The sequence below is a fragment of the Trichomycterus rosablanca genome, chromosome 25 (genome assembly GCF_030014385.1).
Source record: "Trichomycterus rosablanca isolate fTriRos1 chromosome 25, fTriRos1.hap1, whole genome shotgun sequence".
Taxonomy (NCBI): Eukaryota; Metazoa; Chordata; class Actinopteri; order Siluriformes; family Trichomycteridae; genus Trichomycterus; species Trichomycterus rosablanca.
In genome coordinates, this window is record NC_086012.1 from 2,434,163 (window position 1) to 2,450,377 (window position 16,215).

General features: G+C 42.4%; 1 protein-coding gene across 1 annotated transcript; it reads right to left on the minus strand.

Moving 5' to 3' along the window:
- Positions 1-1,145: 1,145 nt before the first annotated feature.
- igsf10 (immunoglobulin superfamily, member 10) lies at positions 1,146-12,899 on the minus strand. Its single transcript, XM_062987224.1, has 6 exons — positions 12,682-12,899; positions 11,603-11,732; positions 9,797-10,187; positions 4,241-8,212; positions 3,194-4,091; positions 1,146-3,063 (listed from the first exon to the last, which is right to left on the minus strand). Exons 1-6 carry the CDS (start codon positions 12,897-12,899, stop codon positions 1,146-1,148), a joined length of 7,527 nt encoding a protein of 2,508 aa, XP_062843294.1.
- Between the last annotated feature and the right edge of the window lie 3,316 nt (positions 12,900-16,215).

Sequence of the window (16,215 nt, forward strand, 5' to 3'; positions counted from 1 at the left end):
ATTCTGATTCTGATATTTCAATAACTAGTAAAATAAAACAAGTAAAATATTTTTCACTCCAAATATATTAATTCACGGTAAAAAATGTAAAATCTTACACTACACCACAATGACCTTAAACTATAAACAATACGGCACGTTTTAGAAAAAAATACATATTGTCCTCTAAATATGTAATCAGTGTTGGTGAATCACTACCTAATGCATTATTTAGGCCAATAAAAAATGAAGAACAATAAAAGCAGTACAAAGTTAAAGCAGCACATTCTCACAGTCTGATTAAAAAAAGCAACCTGAAACCAAAACAAACTAAAACAGTTTTACATTGGTAGCTCGTGTAACTGGTTAGCTTCTGTAAAATGTATTTGTATTATTTACTTCTATCTGTGATCTTACATTAACCTACAATAATTATTATTTTCTTTGCATCCCCCCCCCAACCCCCAAGTGTTTTGTTCACCTTTAATAAATTATGTCAATCGGAAAAGGATTTAAATAGAAATAGAAATTGGGACTAAAATTCTGACGTTATGGCACTTGAATCTCTGTTTACTCTTGTGTTGAGATCTATTTGCATTAGTACCCAACATTAGCCTGGCATATCTTTCAATTCTAATGCAAACTGACTCTATGTTAATCCAAAAGCATAAAGCGTTTATTACTCTTTGGCACCATGAACCTCTGACAAGTACCTCGTCTTTTTCAAAACCATAATTTTTTAGTGTATTGATGTTTGTACCTGGGTATGGCTGTGTAGTACAGCTTGCTTTATAAACAAGTATCAATATATATTCCATAAAACTGACCTTAAACACACAGAATCGGACAGGAATATTGATTTTGGACATCTGTAATAACATTTATAATTTAAGGAGCATCAATCAGCCATTGCTGCTGTTTAGATCAGGGTTTTTTTTCACTTTTTTTCAAGCAACCCAGATTTTGCCCATGATTTTGACCCAGGCAGCACAAACGATGCATTAAAACACGAAACGTAATATACTTAATTAATAAAACTGGTGCCAATCTGGTGGTTTACAAGATGTAACATAAAGCCTCCACAAGTGGGTGTTTGTAGTTCATTTTTCATGTGCCTGTGTTTTCTGCAACCCATTTTTTTTTGGCTCACAACCCACCCATAGGGTTTAGATGACCCTCATGTATGTGGCTCTGCTGTCTGTCCCGAGGTGATTAGTGGCCAGGCACTTGTAAAGGCCAGAGTCTGCTCTTGACAGCTTCTGGATTATAAGTGTTCCCTGTGGATGGAGCAGTTCACTCCCTGACGGACGCCCCATTTTAGCCGTAGAGAGAACGGATCTATCAGGCAGTTCCCAGGTGATTTCTGGTTTCGGAACTCCAGTAGCAACACAGTTAAGCTGCACAGGAGTTCCCATCATTGTCTGTAGAGCTGGTGGGGGTCCATAAGTGATGCGTGGTGGATATGCAATAATCATCACGGGCACGTTAAGGACCGCCTCACCGACGTAGTTCTTTGCCCGGCATAGATAGTTCCCACGGTCGTGTGGTTTGGTTTGATGGATGACTAGTGTACCATTGTCCATCAGCTGGTAGTGGCTGATTATCTGAGGATGACTTATGACATGACCCCCTGGCACTGTCCACAAGATGTTGGGGCGAGGGCTTCCGTCAACCAGGCAGTGAAGGAACAGGGGTTCCCCAGACATACCACGGATAATCCCTTTGGGTCGAGTGAGAATGTAAGGCTTTTGTCCAACCTCTAGAACGATCAGCTTCTCAATGTACCCAACCTTGTTCTTCGCAGCACATCGATACCTACCAGCGTCCTCTTTGCTCGGATTATATATGACGAAGGTGCCATCAGTGCCGAGTTGAAATCGGGAACCCAAATGAGGTCCTCCGGTAAACTGAGTTCCATTGGGTAAAGTCCAGATCATATCAGGTTGTGGATTTCCATCAGCAGAACAGTTCAGTACGGTTGTTTTTCCCAGTCGAGTCACCAGTCTGTTGTTAAAAGGGTTTTTAAAGATTGGCCTCATGAGCTGGTTCGTAACCTCCAGTTGCACCACCATGACGGCTTCACCTCCGTCATTCTGTGCCATGCATATGAACTCCGCTGTGTCTGTGGGACGAACGTGGCGAATCTCTAGAGTACCGTTGTAATGCACGTTAATCCTGCTTCCGTAGTAAGGTGCAGAGAGGAAGATATTGTCCGGCATAATCCACGTGATCTTTGGCGGTGGGTCTCCTCTTGCGCTACAGTCTATAAGCTTCCTCGTGTACTTTTCTGCTGTTTCTTTAATGATCGTCCTGTTCTTATAGTATCCATTGATGATCGGTGGATTTCCATCAGTTTGCAGTTTGTACACTTTGCTATCATCACCAGCGGTGTTGCGGGCTGTGCAGACGTACTCTCCTGCATCTGTGAACTTAATGTTGCGAATGTCAAGAGATCCGTTGACGTGCATCAAGTATCGTTCATTTGACGCAGCGATCATGTCGCCAGACGGTAGAATCCAGATGATCTTCGGCTTGGGTTCTCCTACGGCCTCGCAGTCGAAGCGGACGATTCCTCCCGGCTTTACTTTGGCATAGGTAAGGCTCGGGGTGCGTATCCGAGGTGCTGCGGTCACCACAGTAATGTGAACATGCATCTCGTCCTTTCCAAGAGTGTTCTCCGCATAGCAGGTATAGTCGCCCTCTTCATCCATGCCCACCTCATTAAGGTAAAGTGTTCCATTGTCAAACAATATGTAACGCTTGGATCGAATTCCTGCATTACTGCTGTCTGCTTGAAGGGCACTGTTGACCAGTGTACCATCGGGTAAGCCCCATGAAATCTCAGGTATGGGCGCACCAGAAGCCTTGCAGTCTACCTTTAAGTCCTTGCCATATGGTATCTGTTTCTTGCCCACAATCTTGGGTTCTATCTTAGCTGGTTTCATGGAGACAGACACTTTCATCAGTTGAAGATCGTCTCCAGCTTTGCTGCGGGCAACGCAAAGGTAGTCGCCGGCATCCTTGTCACTGACTGAGTCAATAACAAGTGTGCCGTTTTCCAGCACCTGGATACGGCTGCCCATTCTGGAAGAAATACAAGAGATTTGTTACTTGGGTAATTGTAACCTGTTGGTTTGATATCTAAGCTTAACAGCTATGTACCTACAGTAAGCTAAGCTAAGCTAAGCTAGTGTAGGTATTGCAAAAACTCTACCTGTGCCACTGGTCCACGAGGGCTTTGGAGGGGAGTCTCCACATAATTCGAGGTCTGGGATTCCCAGTCGCAGAACAGTTGAGCTGAAGCTGGCCGCCGTATTCCAGCTCAGTCCTCAGATTAGAAGTCTCAGTTATATAAGGAGCAGTTTCAGTTTTTTCCACAGACAGAGTGACCACTCGTCGCTCTGATCCTGTTGAGCTCGTTGCGATGCATTCGTACATTCCACTGTCAGAGACATCCAGGTTTTTCATGTAAAGAGTACCATTAGGAAGTGAAGATATTCTTGAATCGGCATGAATGGACTTTGCAGCTGTCCCATCCATCAGGACCCATTGTGTGGTGGGTTGAGGGTCTCCCCGTGCCGTACAGGGCATCCACACGCTCTGTCCAACATCGGCCCTCACCAGCTGCCTTTTTTCTTCCAAGATGACAGGCGGTGCTGCCACCACTTGCAGGCGCACGGATGCCGTGTCCGCGCCGGCCGAATTACTTACGATGCACTTATACTGTCCTCGATCATAAACCGACACGTGTCGGATAATCAAAGTACCCTCCGGTGTGACCGTTACTCTAGCATGCTCATTGTTTTGACTTCTGACTTGAGTGCGGTTTGCTAGAATCCACGACAGGACAGGAGTCGGTGTGCCCAACGTCTTGCACCTCATCTCAGCCCTTTGACCAGAGTGGACTTTAATGTCTCGCATCTTCGGTTCCAGGATCCTGGCAGGATAAGCTACCACGGTCAGCATAACGTGGAGTTTGTCAGAGCCGTGAACATTCTCAGCCAAACATACGTACTGTCCCCGATCTCTGACGTTTGTGTTCTGAATCAACAGAGTTCCATTGCTAAACATCTCAAATTTACCCACTTTGCCTTTAATGGTCAGTGTGCTGCCTAGAATAAAAACAGAGAAATAGAAATGCAAAATGTCACAGAAGGCTTCGTTCATGCAGCCCTGGAGGTTATAATGACTTTGCATACATTAAAAACATTCAGGTCATAATTATATACCTTAAAGACCACAATATGTAAGACACAGGTACCTGTATTTGTTCTCTTCCAGCTGATGCTCGGCTTCGGGTCGCCTGTAGCCTCACAAGGAAGGAAAGCGTCCGAGTTTGACTGAACTGTAAAACTGGCTGCATTTCCACCAACAATTCTCGGCTTAGATCCTGTATTCTCTGTAGATACTTTGAAGTCGACGGTATTTGATGTTGTGGTGTCATAGACAGTGGTGTGATCAGGACTTTGAGTCCTTTCATTTCTGTCCTTGACAGTTGAAGCTTTTGTGTTTGATTGGTCAGGAAGGTTGCTTGATGTGTTTGGCCTTCCACCTGTTTCAGGTGGTCGTTTCAAAACGGTGTTGGTACTTGTTGTTATTTGGTTGCTCAGGATCTCAGACCTTGGTGTGGTGTATGGTCTAGGAGTGTTAGTTGTTTTATAGGATGGACTTGATGTTGGTGAGAGTTCTTGTGTTGTGGAATATGTTCCTGGAGAGTCCAAAACTTTGGTTTGAGACGCCCGTTCATCATTGTCAGCGTCTGTAATATCAGATGATGTGGTTACGCTGGACTTTACTACCTCTCCGGTAGGTGTATACGAGTCCTTGCTTACTTTTATCTGTGGTGCTGATGATGTTAGTTTAAATGGAGCAGACGTGATGGTTGGAGCTTGTGTGGTTGATGTCTTACTTGGCCGTCGTCCTCTAAAACGTCTTCTATTAAAACCTGGCTTTTGATTTCCTCGAAATCTACCAGAAAACCCACCTGAGTCTAGGCCTGACGACTCAATGGTTTCTTCCTTGCTTGTTGTTTTAGTTGTTGTTAGAGCTGGTAGACTGGACACTCTGGACACTCTGGCTGTTGCTGTACTGGCAGGCTTGTACATTGCTGTTGTTTTAACGTAACTCTTGCTTGGACTAGCAGTTGTAAATAAGGCTACGACATCCTCCGTGGTTTGTGATTCTTGAGCGGTTGACGAACCTGAGAAGTCATCGGAGGATATCTCGAATTCGTCCGGGTTTCTCTGCGTTACAGGAGGAGTGGCGGTCATCGGTGCGGCCAACGACTCTGCAGTAGGTAGGGCGGTTATGACCATCGATGGTGCTGTTGTGGTTGTAGATGCAATCGATATTGTGGTCTGTGTCGTAGTCTGTGGTTTAGCTGGTTTTCTGAGTCTCTTAAGGATTTCCCGCCGACTCCCTTTGCTTCCGAATAACCGGTCCCAGGGTATTTTTCCCTGTATGACTTTCGAAGACTTGATTGTGGTAGCTGAAGGCATACCAGTTGTTGAAATGGTTTTTCTGGTATCTTGTGTTGGTTTTTGCTTAGGGGCTTCGCCCTCACCTTTAAATGAATTTGGCAGAGTAACAAATGGGGCGCTTTGCGTCGTTGTTGTTTTTTCGGTCCTTGAGGCAGAAGTTGGGTCATAAAATATGCCGGTTGGACTGACTGTGTTTTGGTTTTGTGTGGTCATGGGTTTTACTGTAGACACTCTCTCATGTCCTGTGGTCAGTTCTACTGTGTATGTGACCGTGGCATTCCTACCATACTTTACAGCCGGCCTTTTAAGCTTATCCAGTAGGGACTGTATATCAGTGATTTTGTTGGGCCGGATGATCCTGCGCCTATTGGGAAAGTTGCGTCGTCTGCCCGGTCTCTTATCATTGGGAGGAATTATGTGTATCTGATTGTGGGAGATGATCGTAGATCCAGGAGGAAGCCGGTGAGACTTAATCCTTTGTGTGGTATGAAACATGATCTCATCTTGTTCTCTTTCTGTTGTGGTGACCGCTGTGAAGGTCGTCTGGCTTTTAGGGTCTGTGGACGTGTACACGCCTGGCTTCACGCTTTGGACCGGAATTTCCATTGCAGGTGTCATATTAGGGATCTCAGAATCAAGATATGGCAGCACCTCTGTCTCGGTCTTGGTGTCTGGCATGTCACCAGAAAATGGGAGCTCCATTTCATCCACGGTGTCCGTGACTGTGAATTTTAAGGTCACAGGTTGTAAAGGCTTGCTCGTACTTGGTTTAGAGCTGTATGTTGTACCATCCATTTGGGTGTCTGAATACCCTTGAGTGGTTATGAAAGGTGTCGTGTCGTCGTTTTGAAATGCGCCATTTCTAACAGTAACACTGGGCTCCACTGGATAGGCATCTGGCATGGTGTAGGAAGCTGTTGATACCATGTTTTCAGTTCCTGTGGCATCTATTATATCATCTGATACCCTCGTGATTGGAGTCGCATTGATTTGATTGTCCTCGAGTCGGTGGCCTGTAATCATGACACCCTTATACAGATTTTCTGGATTTTCTGTTATTGGTGTGACCTGCTTTTGAATAGAAGTTTCATCTTCAAACACTACACTCCCTGAACCTTCCTCACCATCAGAATGTCCACGATCAGCTTTTAATTCATTTTCATCTTGATTTGATTTAAATTTTTGAGATTTCTTAATATAATCTGCTAAAATCTGAGGATCTACTTTCCTCGACGATTTATCGAATACCCTTCTGTTCCACATGCGTCTGCTTCCGCCTCTTCTGTTTGCTGAACCTCGTGGAAGTGAAGGTCTGAGTCTGGGGTATGGCCTATCAGAAGTAATGGTCCTTGATTCCTGGTTAACTCTGGCAGAAATAGTTTCACTGTCGAAAACCTGGGTGTCATCCGTGTCTGTCTGTGAATCATCACCAGATCCCTCAGACTCCTGAACATCAGTTTTTGGCTTGTTACCTAGAACCATGACTTGAGAGGCTAAGAGATCTACCCCGAGATGATTAGCAGCTAAGCATCTGTAAATCCCCCTGTCCCTGTCAGTCAGTTGGAGTATTTTTAAAGTCCCGTTTGGGTAAAGATTCCTGTTTCCGAACGACTGATCCAAAACTGTGTGGTCTGGAAGTATCCAGTGAACCGAGGCTGGCGGACTTCCGCTGCTTTCACAATGAAGAAATAAGCTCCCTCCAAGCGACCGTGAGACTTGAACCCCGTTGACCTCTGACTCCTCAGCATCTGGGGGCATCACGGCAACCCTGATGGATAGCACGTCCGCGTCGAGATAGTTTGTCGCAATGCAGTGGTAAACACCATCATCGGAGCTGTATACGGCTTTTAAAGTCAGCTTTCCGTCATCTGAAATGACAATCCTTTGGTCCTCACTGCTGTATGGTGCCCGTACCTTGCTTCCATCTGGTAATATCCACTCTATGGAGGGTCTGGGATCACCATCGGTCTGGCAGTTCAGTTCCACCAAGCCACCAGAAAGGACAGAGAACTCGGTCTTAGTCTGGTTGTCTCTGTTGATCATAGTCCAGCCGTATCTGCCTCGTTTTACTTTATTGGTCTCAATGTTCATTTTGATATTGGACAGATATTTGATGTGAAGGGTCGTGTGTGTGGTTGTCGTCCGGTCCAGCTGGAAGTTAATGACGTCTTGCATCAACCATGCAGGATTTGCCTTGATATCTGCCTCGATCTCTGTGAATATTTCATCATCTGCTACCATTGCTTGACTATATTTGTAGATCATTTCTGGTGGCCCTGTGAGCAGCGAACCCCGCTCGAGTCTCATCGGGGAATCGCTGTAAGACGCCAAGATGCTCCAAAGTGGACGGATATGGTCGCGGTCGATATTACAAATTAGCGATATGACTACGGTTGCACTGAGAGTCGTGACATCTTCGCCGTTTACTCCGTAGGTTAGATTTAAGCCCGACAAATCGGACGGTCTCTGGACGACACAGGAAATGCTGGCGTCTTTATGGAACTCGTCTGTGATGTTCATTTCCATCGTTCCAATCGGCGCTATAAAATCTTTAGGAAACACCGATGTATAGCTGCTTTCGTCCATTGTAATGTTCTTCTGTTTTAAATCGGGGTGTATCCAGGGCTTGGAACATGCGTAGGCGTGACTTGACAGGTGAATCATACTGCTGCCTTTGGAAGTATGTGGAGATTCACAGATGGGGCACATGTGTTCTCCAGGAAGCTTCTTGTCCCTTTTGCATTTCAGGATGCCTGTAAACACAGAGTAAGTGTGGTTTAAGTGGAGGTAACTTGGGTGACAGGTAAATATAACGATAACCCAAACTGTTTGTCACAGTTTGACCTTTATTTTAAACCATCTGCATCTGGTGAATGCTTATTTTAGCCTTTTTGTGAATGTGAATGTTTCCAGATGTTCAGTAGAAAGAACTTCCATAAATACGTTCTCTTTTTCTGTGGATCACTTTCTTTAGTATGTTTACTTACAGTAAATGAAAATAAAAACGTCTTTGCCGGAATGCTGACTGGCTATAAGAATCACACCCGGTAGATTTTAGAGATTACAAATACAGAACAAGATCCGATCAGGATGGTTTTAAGCAAAGGCAAACACATACTGCTTTTTTACTGGACGTGGACTGTGGACGTCCGGCCAGAAATGGCAAACACATGTTCATAAGTGTCACTCACATCTTGTAAAGAAATGGACATCACCTATAAGCCAGCATAACTTAAACTCTCCAAGAACCAGCAAAAAAGATCCTTTGCTTTTAAATTATGAACCGACGATTGTTGTTTACTGCAGCACCAAGAAAAAGCAGAAACAGGGACTTTTTTTAGCCTGGCAACGACAAAACCCTTGGAAATAAAAGGACTTTCAAAGCAGATCTGTTTCTATTTGCCTGGTTCTTGAATTGCATCTGCCTGCCCAGAAATCATTAAAATCTTAAGACTGCTTTATAAATGTATTTGAACTTTTGACTTTGATTACACTTAAGCATGTAGTACACAGCTAATATAATCATTGAATCATTCTTACAGTCGGCCACTGCATGGACTCCTTTGGCTATTTCTTAATAGCTTCCTTAGTAATAATTCGCTGCTTGTCTGCATTTCCAAATAAGCAGCTTAATATGAATTAGCAAGAAGCAAGAAAAAATGATCTTATATAGCATATTTAGGGGCGGCACAGTGGCTCGGTGTGTAGCACTGTCGTCTCACTGCAACAAGGTCCTGGGTTTGATCCACAGGCGGGGCGGTCCGGGTTTTTTCTGTGCGGAGTTTACATGTTCCGGGAGCTCCGGTTTCCTCCCACAGTCCAAAAACATGCAGTCAGGTTAATTGTAGACACTGAATTGCCCTATAGGTGAATGGGTCTGTGTGTGTGTGTGTGTTTGCCCTGCGATGGACTGGCACCCCATCCAGGGTGTTACTGTGTGCCTTGCGCCCATTGAAAAGCTGGGATAGGCTCTAGCACCCCCGCGACACCAACTGGATAAGTGGATAAGAAAGTAAGTGAAAGTGAGCCTGTTTAGCCGTGAATTGTTCTTGTTTCACTTCTAGTCTTTTTTACTGTTAATGTCTTAATAAACAAAAAAAATAAAGTTGGAATGTGTTGCATACACTATGTAAAAATCCCACAGCAGTTGCTAACAATGTTTAAAATAACCGTTATAAATAGAAATACACACATATTCTCCGTTTTCCCCCTACGTGCTTCTATGACCAGCCTCAGATCATAAAAGCCAATATACCTTCTGTAATGTGAGCCAGACAGGGGGCTCACTGACAAGTTTATCACATAATAGCCAGGTAGCACGACCCTGTCATCCGTACCTGGATTCTTTTCGATCCACGCTGCCAGCCAGTCCATCCGACAATCACACGACCAAGGGTTTCCGTTCAGAAAAACGTTCTCTAGCTGGTAGCAGCCGGTGAACAGTGTAGCAGGTAGGCCGGTCAGCGCGTTGTCTGATAAATAAATCGTCTTGATGGAAGAGATTTTAAAAATCTGGCTGTGCCTCAGAGTTATAAAGGTGTCTGGATGAAGCTGCTGAAGCGAGTTGCCTTCGAGATTGACGAACTGCAAAGAGGTCAGGCCGTAGAACGCTTCCGGATGGATGAACTCGATGCGATTGTGGTCCACGTAGAGACGCAAAATATTGTCCAGGCCTTGAAAGGTCTCCTTGCGCAGCTCTTTGACTCTGTTGTAGCTCATTTTCAGCACCTAAAGAGGGAAAATCATGAAAATAGCTCACATTAGCCTGTTATAATGCATCTTAAAGTTTACATTACATCATACAGATTGTATGTGGACACCATGAGCTGTTTGGACATCCTGTTAAAATTATGGGCAATAATAAGTAGTTGCCTCCCTCTGATCTGTACTTGAATAGAGAGCTTAGAGATTTTGCTCATTCAGTCATTGTGTTTAAGGATTTGGGTCAATGGTAAAATGCTTATATCACGGAACTGCTGCACTTTTATCTACTCCAGATTCTTGCTGCAGGGTTCCTGTTTTACCTCAACCCAATAATGCACTATTGGATTCAGATCTGGTGACTGGGGAGGCCATTAAAGTACCTTGTACACAGAACCAGTGTGGCTATAAAGGAATGCACATGGTAAGAGACTATACTTAGGTAGGCTGTCACATTTAAACAGTGATTTCTGAGCTGCTTCTTCTGCTCACTGCTTTCACACAATTCCATGTAAACTCTCATGACTGTATTGCAATTCCTGACATACTTAAACCAAGAACAAACAACTATACCACTGTTATACTGTATATTTCATCATTCTGCTGTTTTTGGCTTCTGTGTGTAATAGTCAATCATGTAAAAAGCACCAAATTAAATCTCATTACAGAACCTTACCAAGCAAAATGTTTGTACTACAAAAAGCTCAATTATAGACAATTACAATTACATTATATACAAAATTAAAGCATGTAAGCCAATTCAAGCATAATTATGAACGACCGTCAGCAGGATCCGATTGTTTGATTGTTTTAATAATAAACATATAAAAATCCAGCATCACACGTTTTTTGTTTTGTTCCATTAAACAGGTTCATCTCTGCTTGTTTTTGTGTTTGTATGGTGGGCTGAAAATCTGAAGTACATATGAACTCTCCTACTGAATGGTCGTCATTTATCTTCAAAAGCCACTTCATCATGATTAGTCAAGACGGGTTTGGAACGCAACACAAACAAGGTGCCAATTCATCTCAATCCATCTTGTGGCACAACATGTTTGTTGTTTTCCATCTAATAATGGTACTTTAGATACTGCTTATTAACAAATAAATAATGCGCACTGAATTGTTTTTATTTTTAGAGCACAAACATATATGATTAAACAGGTTTTTTGATTAAATACAAAATTATAATAGTATTAATATTAAAAATACTTTAAAATTTTTTTAGATTCTAGTTAGATTGTACTTTTTTATGGAGTCTAGCACTTGATGTTTAATATTTTACTGTTTTCACTATAATAAAAGACCCTATTGCTTACAGAGGTACTTTTAATACTGTGTATAGTCGATTGTTTACTTGAGTGACGTCCTCATGGGAAACTTTTACTTGGATTGTATGTGTGTTGGCAACTTCATACAACAATGTTGTTGTTGTTTTTTACCTGCAAAGTCTTCATATCATGGAATGACCGGTCCTCAATAGTTTGGATGGTGTTACTGTGCAGCATTAACAGTTCCAGGTTCTCCAGCCCTGACAGGTCGTTTTCTCTTAGCATCGTTAGACTGTTATAGCTGAGAACACAAGAAAACACAGAAATATAACATATTAAACATTATTAAACCTTAACGCAAATGCTTGCACTTCTAAAAACAAGAAGAGTTCCTCTTCGAAAAGAGTTAGGACAGCAGCAAAATTGTTAATAAACTGAGAGTGATGAGTCACTAATCCTTCCAATGCATCCAATTAAAAGCAAGACAAAGAGAAGACATTTAATGTTTCATATCAATCCTATTCTAAAATTAATGGATTCAACACATCCCCATAGAAATTGGGATTAGGGCATCATCTTTACCTAACAGTGTTTTTAGTCAAGGTCAGGCAGGCCAGTCTAGCACCTACACTCTATATACTCTTAATGCTTTCACATTTTAACTACATCTTCTGTTGTTTTACCCCGAGGTTGAAGCCTGCAAGTCAAGACAGCTGTGCCAACAATGCTGCTCCTGCTAGATGTGACCGAACCTGGCTTGTTTGCACCAAAAATGTCAAGAACTCACTACGGACTTTATCACAGACTCCAATTATTTTTTGCTAGTTATAACATTTAGTTTAATTTAATTTTGAGTATGTATGATTTTTGTAAATCCTATTTATTTAAATTTGCCTCCAGGCCACCCAAGAAGGATGGGTCCCTGCTGAGTCTGGTTCCTCTCAAGGTTTCTTCCTGTAATTTTAGGGGAGTTTTTCCTTGCCACTGTCGCCCTCGGCTTGCTCAACTGGGGTTTTTGGTCTGTTGGTCCTGGATTCTGTAAAGCTGCTTTGAGACAATGTTCATTGTAAAAAGCGCTATATAAATAAATTTGACTTAACTCTCTTAATACAAAGCTGTTCTAATAATAATAATAATAATACCTAAAATGGCTTACAATATAAAATTGGCTCTCCAGTTAGCAATTCTTTTTTAAGGGTGATAGTAAAGCACGTAGCAGTTACATTTCCGTGTGCGTCGGAGCGTCTTACCCCATATTAATTCTTTTCACAGCAGGATCGAGTTCTCTCGGCATGGTGCTCAGGTACCTAAATGTGCAGTGCACCTCTGAGGGAACGGGACAGGCACATTGCATGGGGCACGCGCTGCTTCTGGACTGAGTCCCCAACACCAACAGCACGAGCGTCAGGAACATGGAACAGCTGGAGGACGAAGCTCTGCATGAACGGCTCATTGTGGACGTGGACATGATCTCACATTTACTCCCGATCAAATCTTCTCACTTCATTTTTCATCATTGCACATCTGGGGGTGGAGGAAACCATGTCATTGCAAAATCACTGCAAACATCCATCTAAACATCCATGGTAACATACTTAATAACAATAAAACAAACAAGGACAGTATCTTCAAAACGTATTTACACCCCAATCCACCAGTATATAATTCTTCTTGTTGCTGCCAAAAATACTTTAATAATAATTAATTCATTAACTAATTACTAATCATTTATCACTAATCATCACATTACTAATCATTAGGACACAGGACTCCAGGACACATGTTGCTGTGTGAGCAGTTTACTTTATAATAGATATAACTCATAAAGTTTCCAGTCTTTGGACTTAAATCTTACTCAGGAAACTAAAACTGACCAGAACAATTTAAACCATTTTGTCTCAGCCAGTCTTCTGAAGTCCTAGATGTCGACAGAAACGAGCACAAGATCTAATGTAAATGACATATGATAAACTTACCAGGTGCATCAAAGATCATCAGATCCAAAAAAAATCAAATCAACATCAAGCTGAAGAAATCAAATGTTTAAATAAAGAAATCTAGAGGGAAAACCAGTCCGACTGTTAATGCATCACATCCATCAAGTTTTCTTCCCAGAATATCCAGCAGGACCCAAATCCTCGTTCAGACAGAGCACAAGCTCTCAGCGTCTCAGGTAGATGAAGTGAGAGCTGAGCTTCCCACATCCACCACATTCCCTGCTGGTCCTCCCCCTCAGACGCCCAGAAAAACGCTCCGCAGTTGGCTTTGATTAAACCAGGTCTGGTTATCTGGATCACGGTCCAAATTGCGAACTAATGCAGGAAACGACTTGATAGGTGCCCGATATTACAAGACGTTCCTTCATGAAGGAGCTGAGAAGCTATAAAAAACATTACATGTGCTCGTGAGTTGTGTGATTTGATTCAGCTGTGAGGAGCCACCCTGAGATTCTAAACATTAAGGATACAGAATGTAGTATTACGTCTGGATTTGTGCTCAGTTTATTCTGATAATGTGTCTCACTGGAGCAGAATGGTGGAGGAACCATTGATGCCTGCATCTTTTTCCTTGATCCTATAGTGAATGAGTCCCCTGACAACATCTCGTCAGAAGAAACGATGGCAAGTGAATCAACATCTGGTAAGAATTTAAACAGCAAGAAATGTAAAAAAACTAAGAATTACTGGGATTATGGGAAAATAGTTTAACCACACTGTACGGCCCAATATTTCAAAACCATGGCTCATCTTTCTTGCATCTAAACTTCTTACACACCCCAGGGAAGACTTTTCAAATGATATTTTTATGTAAGTGTGTCTGTGGGAATTTGTTCCCCTTTAGCCTGGCTGATAATTGACATCCCAATACTGGGGTTGTGATGAGGATTCTGTACAGGCCACTGAAATTCACACCAAACTTGATTACATCAAATCGTGTCTTTATGGACCTTACAGCAAGTAGTGTGGCTGCTGCACAGCTAGACCTGGGTTCAAATCCCTCCCCCTGTCACTGTCTGTGATGAACGTGCCATGTCTTTTAGGTTTCCTCAAGGTACTCCAATGTACTCCAGTGTTCAGTGTTGTTGCATATAAAACCTGTGTGATCAGGGCTTTAGTGTTATTGTATTATTTTTCTATAAAATAAATGATGATGATGGCACAGGAAACCCTAATTGAATATAAAATATCACTATAGCACAATATCAGCTGAAATTGAAATACCTCATTATTAGACTCAGCTATAAATAGTTTCCTACAACATGGATAGGGTTAGGGTTAAGTTTAATAGTGTAAATGTCTTTTACTGTTGTGGATTTAATGATTATTGGGTATTAATTAGATTAGCTTGGTCTGAATGAAAGCAGAATGAATGAAAGATTGTTAAACTGATTTTCAGATTGCAGGATGAATTGATGCAAAAATAGTAAGTCAGAAATAGATTACATTAAAATTAATATCAGCTACTCGTACTTATCTACTTATACACACATGAAAGATTGTTGAACTGATTCTCAGATCGCAGGACGAATTGATGCACAAATGATAGGTCACAGCTGAACTGCAAACTGTGTCAAAAATTCTCCATTTAAATTCAGTCTAAATAACAACATGTTAGTAAGATGATGCATAATATTCCCTCTTTGTATTCCAGCACTGTAATCGACATTCTTTCCCATTTTCCAAAGCTGTTCAATGGCTATAAATGGGTCATCTCTAGAAACCAGTAAACCAGTGATTGATTACCACCTGACACAGACCTGAACCAGATGTGCGCAGGGTCGGGAGGGTGTGTTTATGTGTGTATGTTGTTTTGGAATAACGTGCTGGATTGACGATGGTTTGTGACGTGGAGAACGGGTCGCTGCTGAGCTGTTGTTTTGTTTTTATTCGAAATCTTCTGAACAAAAAGAATGTTGCTGTGTTGTGCTGTTTATCGTGATGTTATCTGTCTGAGTGATGCTGGGTAAAAACTATGCAGCGATTCACATTGCAGAATAAGGTTTCAGTTTAGAAACCCACCGTGGCTCATTGTGGCTGAGCGAAATTGCCGGCCAGGGTTCCAAACATGAATTAGGTTTATTGAGGACATTCCAGAGCGAGAGGTTCTCTTCAGATGCCAAACCCAGATGTTGAACCGAGCAGACAAAGTGAAAAGAGAGAAACAAAAGGCTTTTTGTCACTATGTGAGAGATCTGACCACACAATGCGGTGCTCACAGAGGTGAGGGGGACTTTTTCTTTAAAACGTGACAGCGCTGTTACAGATCCGTCTTTCTCTGTTTCACCCACTGGGATTTAGAGGAAAGAAAACATGAACGTAAATTGGTGGAGCAATAAAAGCAAGAAGAAATCTCTGTATCGATCAGATATAAAAGCCTGGAGAATGCAAACAAACAAGCTGCTACAGCAGGATTGAATTCTGAAAAGCACTTTGACAACTTTGCTCATGCACTACATGTGATGCATTTTGTCCTGTTTAGCCAGTAATGCATGATGATTACATGTTTCTGCAGTAGTGATGGTGGTGGTGGGTGGGTTTGGGGGTTGTGCCATCTACATGACATCAAAATGAATATCAGCTGCTCATATTTACCTACTTATTCACACATTTTGTGCCTTTTTCGAGGGTGGCACAGTGGTGCTGAGATCTAATCTTAGCTGTGCTATTGGCCGGTTGGACATGCATGGACATGATTGACTAATGTTTACAGTGGGAGGGAGATGCTCAAACCAGCCTAGCCATTGGGAGGGACAGTTCTCAATGCGCTCTTAGTGACGATCCCAA

Bases quoted from the DNA above. Each gene is read 5' to 3' on its own strand.
- igsf10 (XM_062987224.1), bottom strand. From the start codon at position 12,899: ATGTCCACGTCCACAATGAGCCGTTCATGCAGAGCTTCGTCCTCCAGC. The intron at 8,213-9,796 runs GTACGGATGACA...CTGTGTTTACAG, and splicing joins GTGGATCGAAAAGAATCCAG to GCATCCTGAAATGCAAAAGG. The intron at 4,092-4,240 runs GTACCTGTGTCT...TTTTTATTCTAG, and splicing joins CTGGAAGAGAACAAATACAG to GCAGCACACTGACCATTAAA.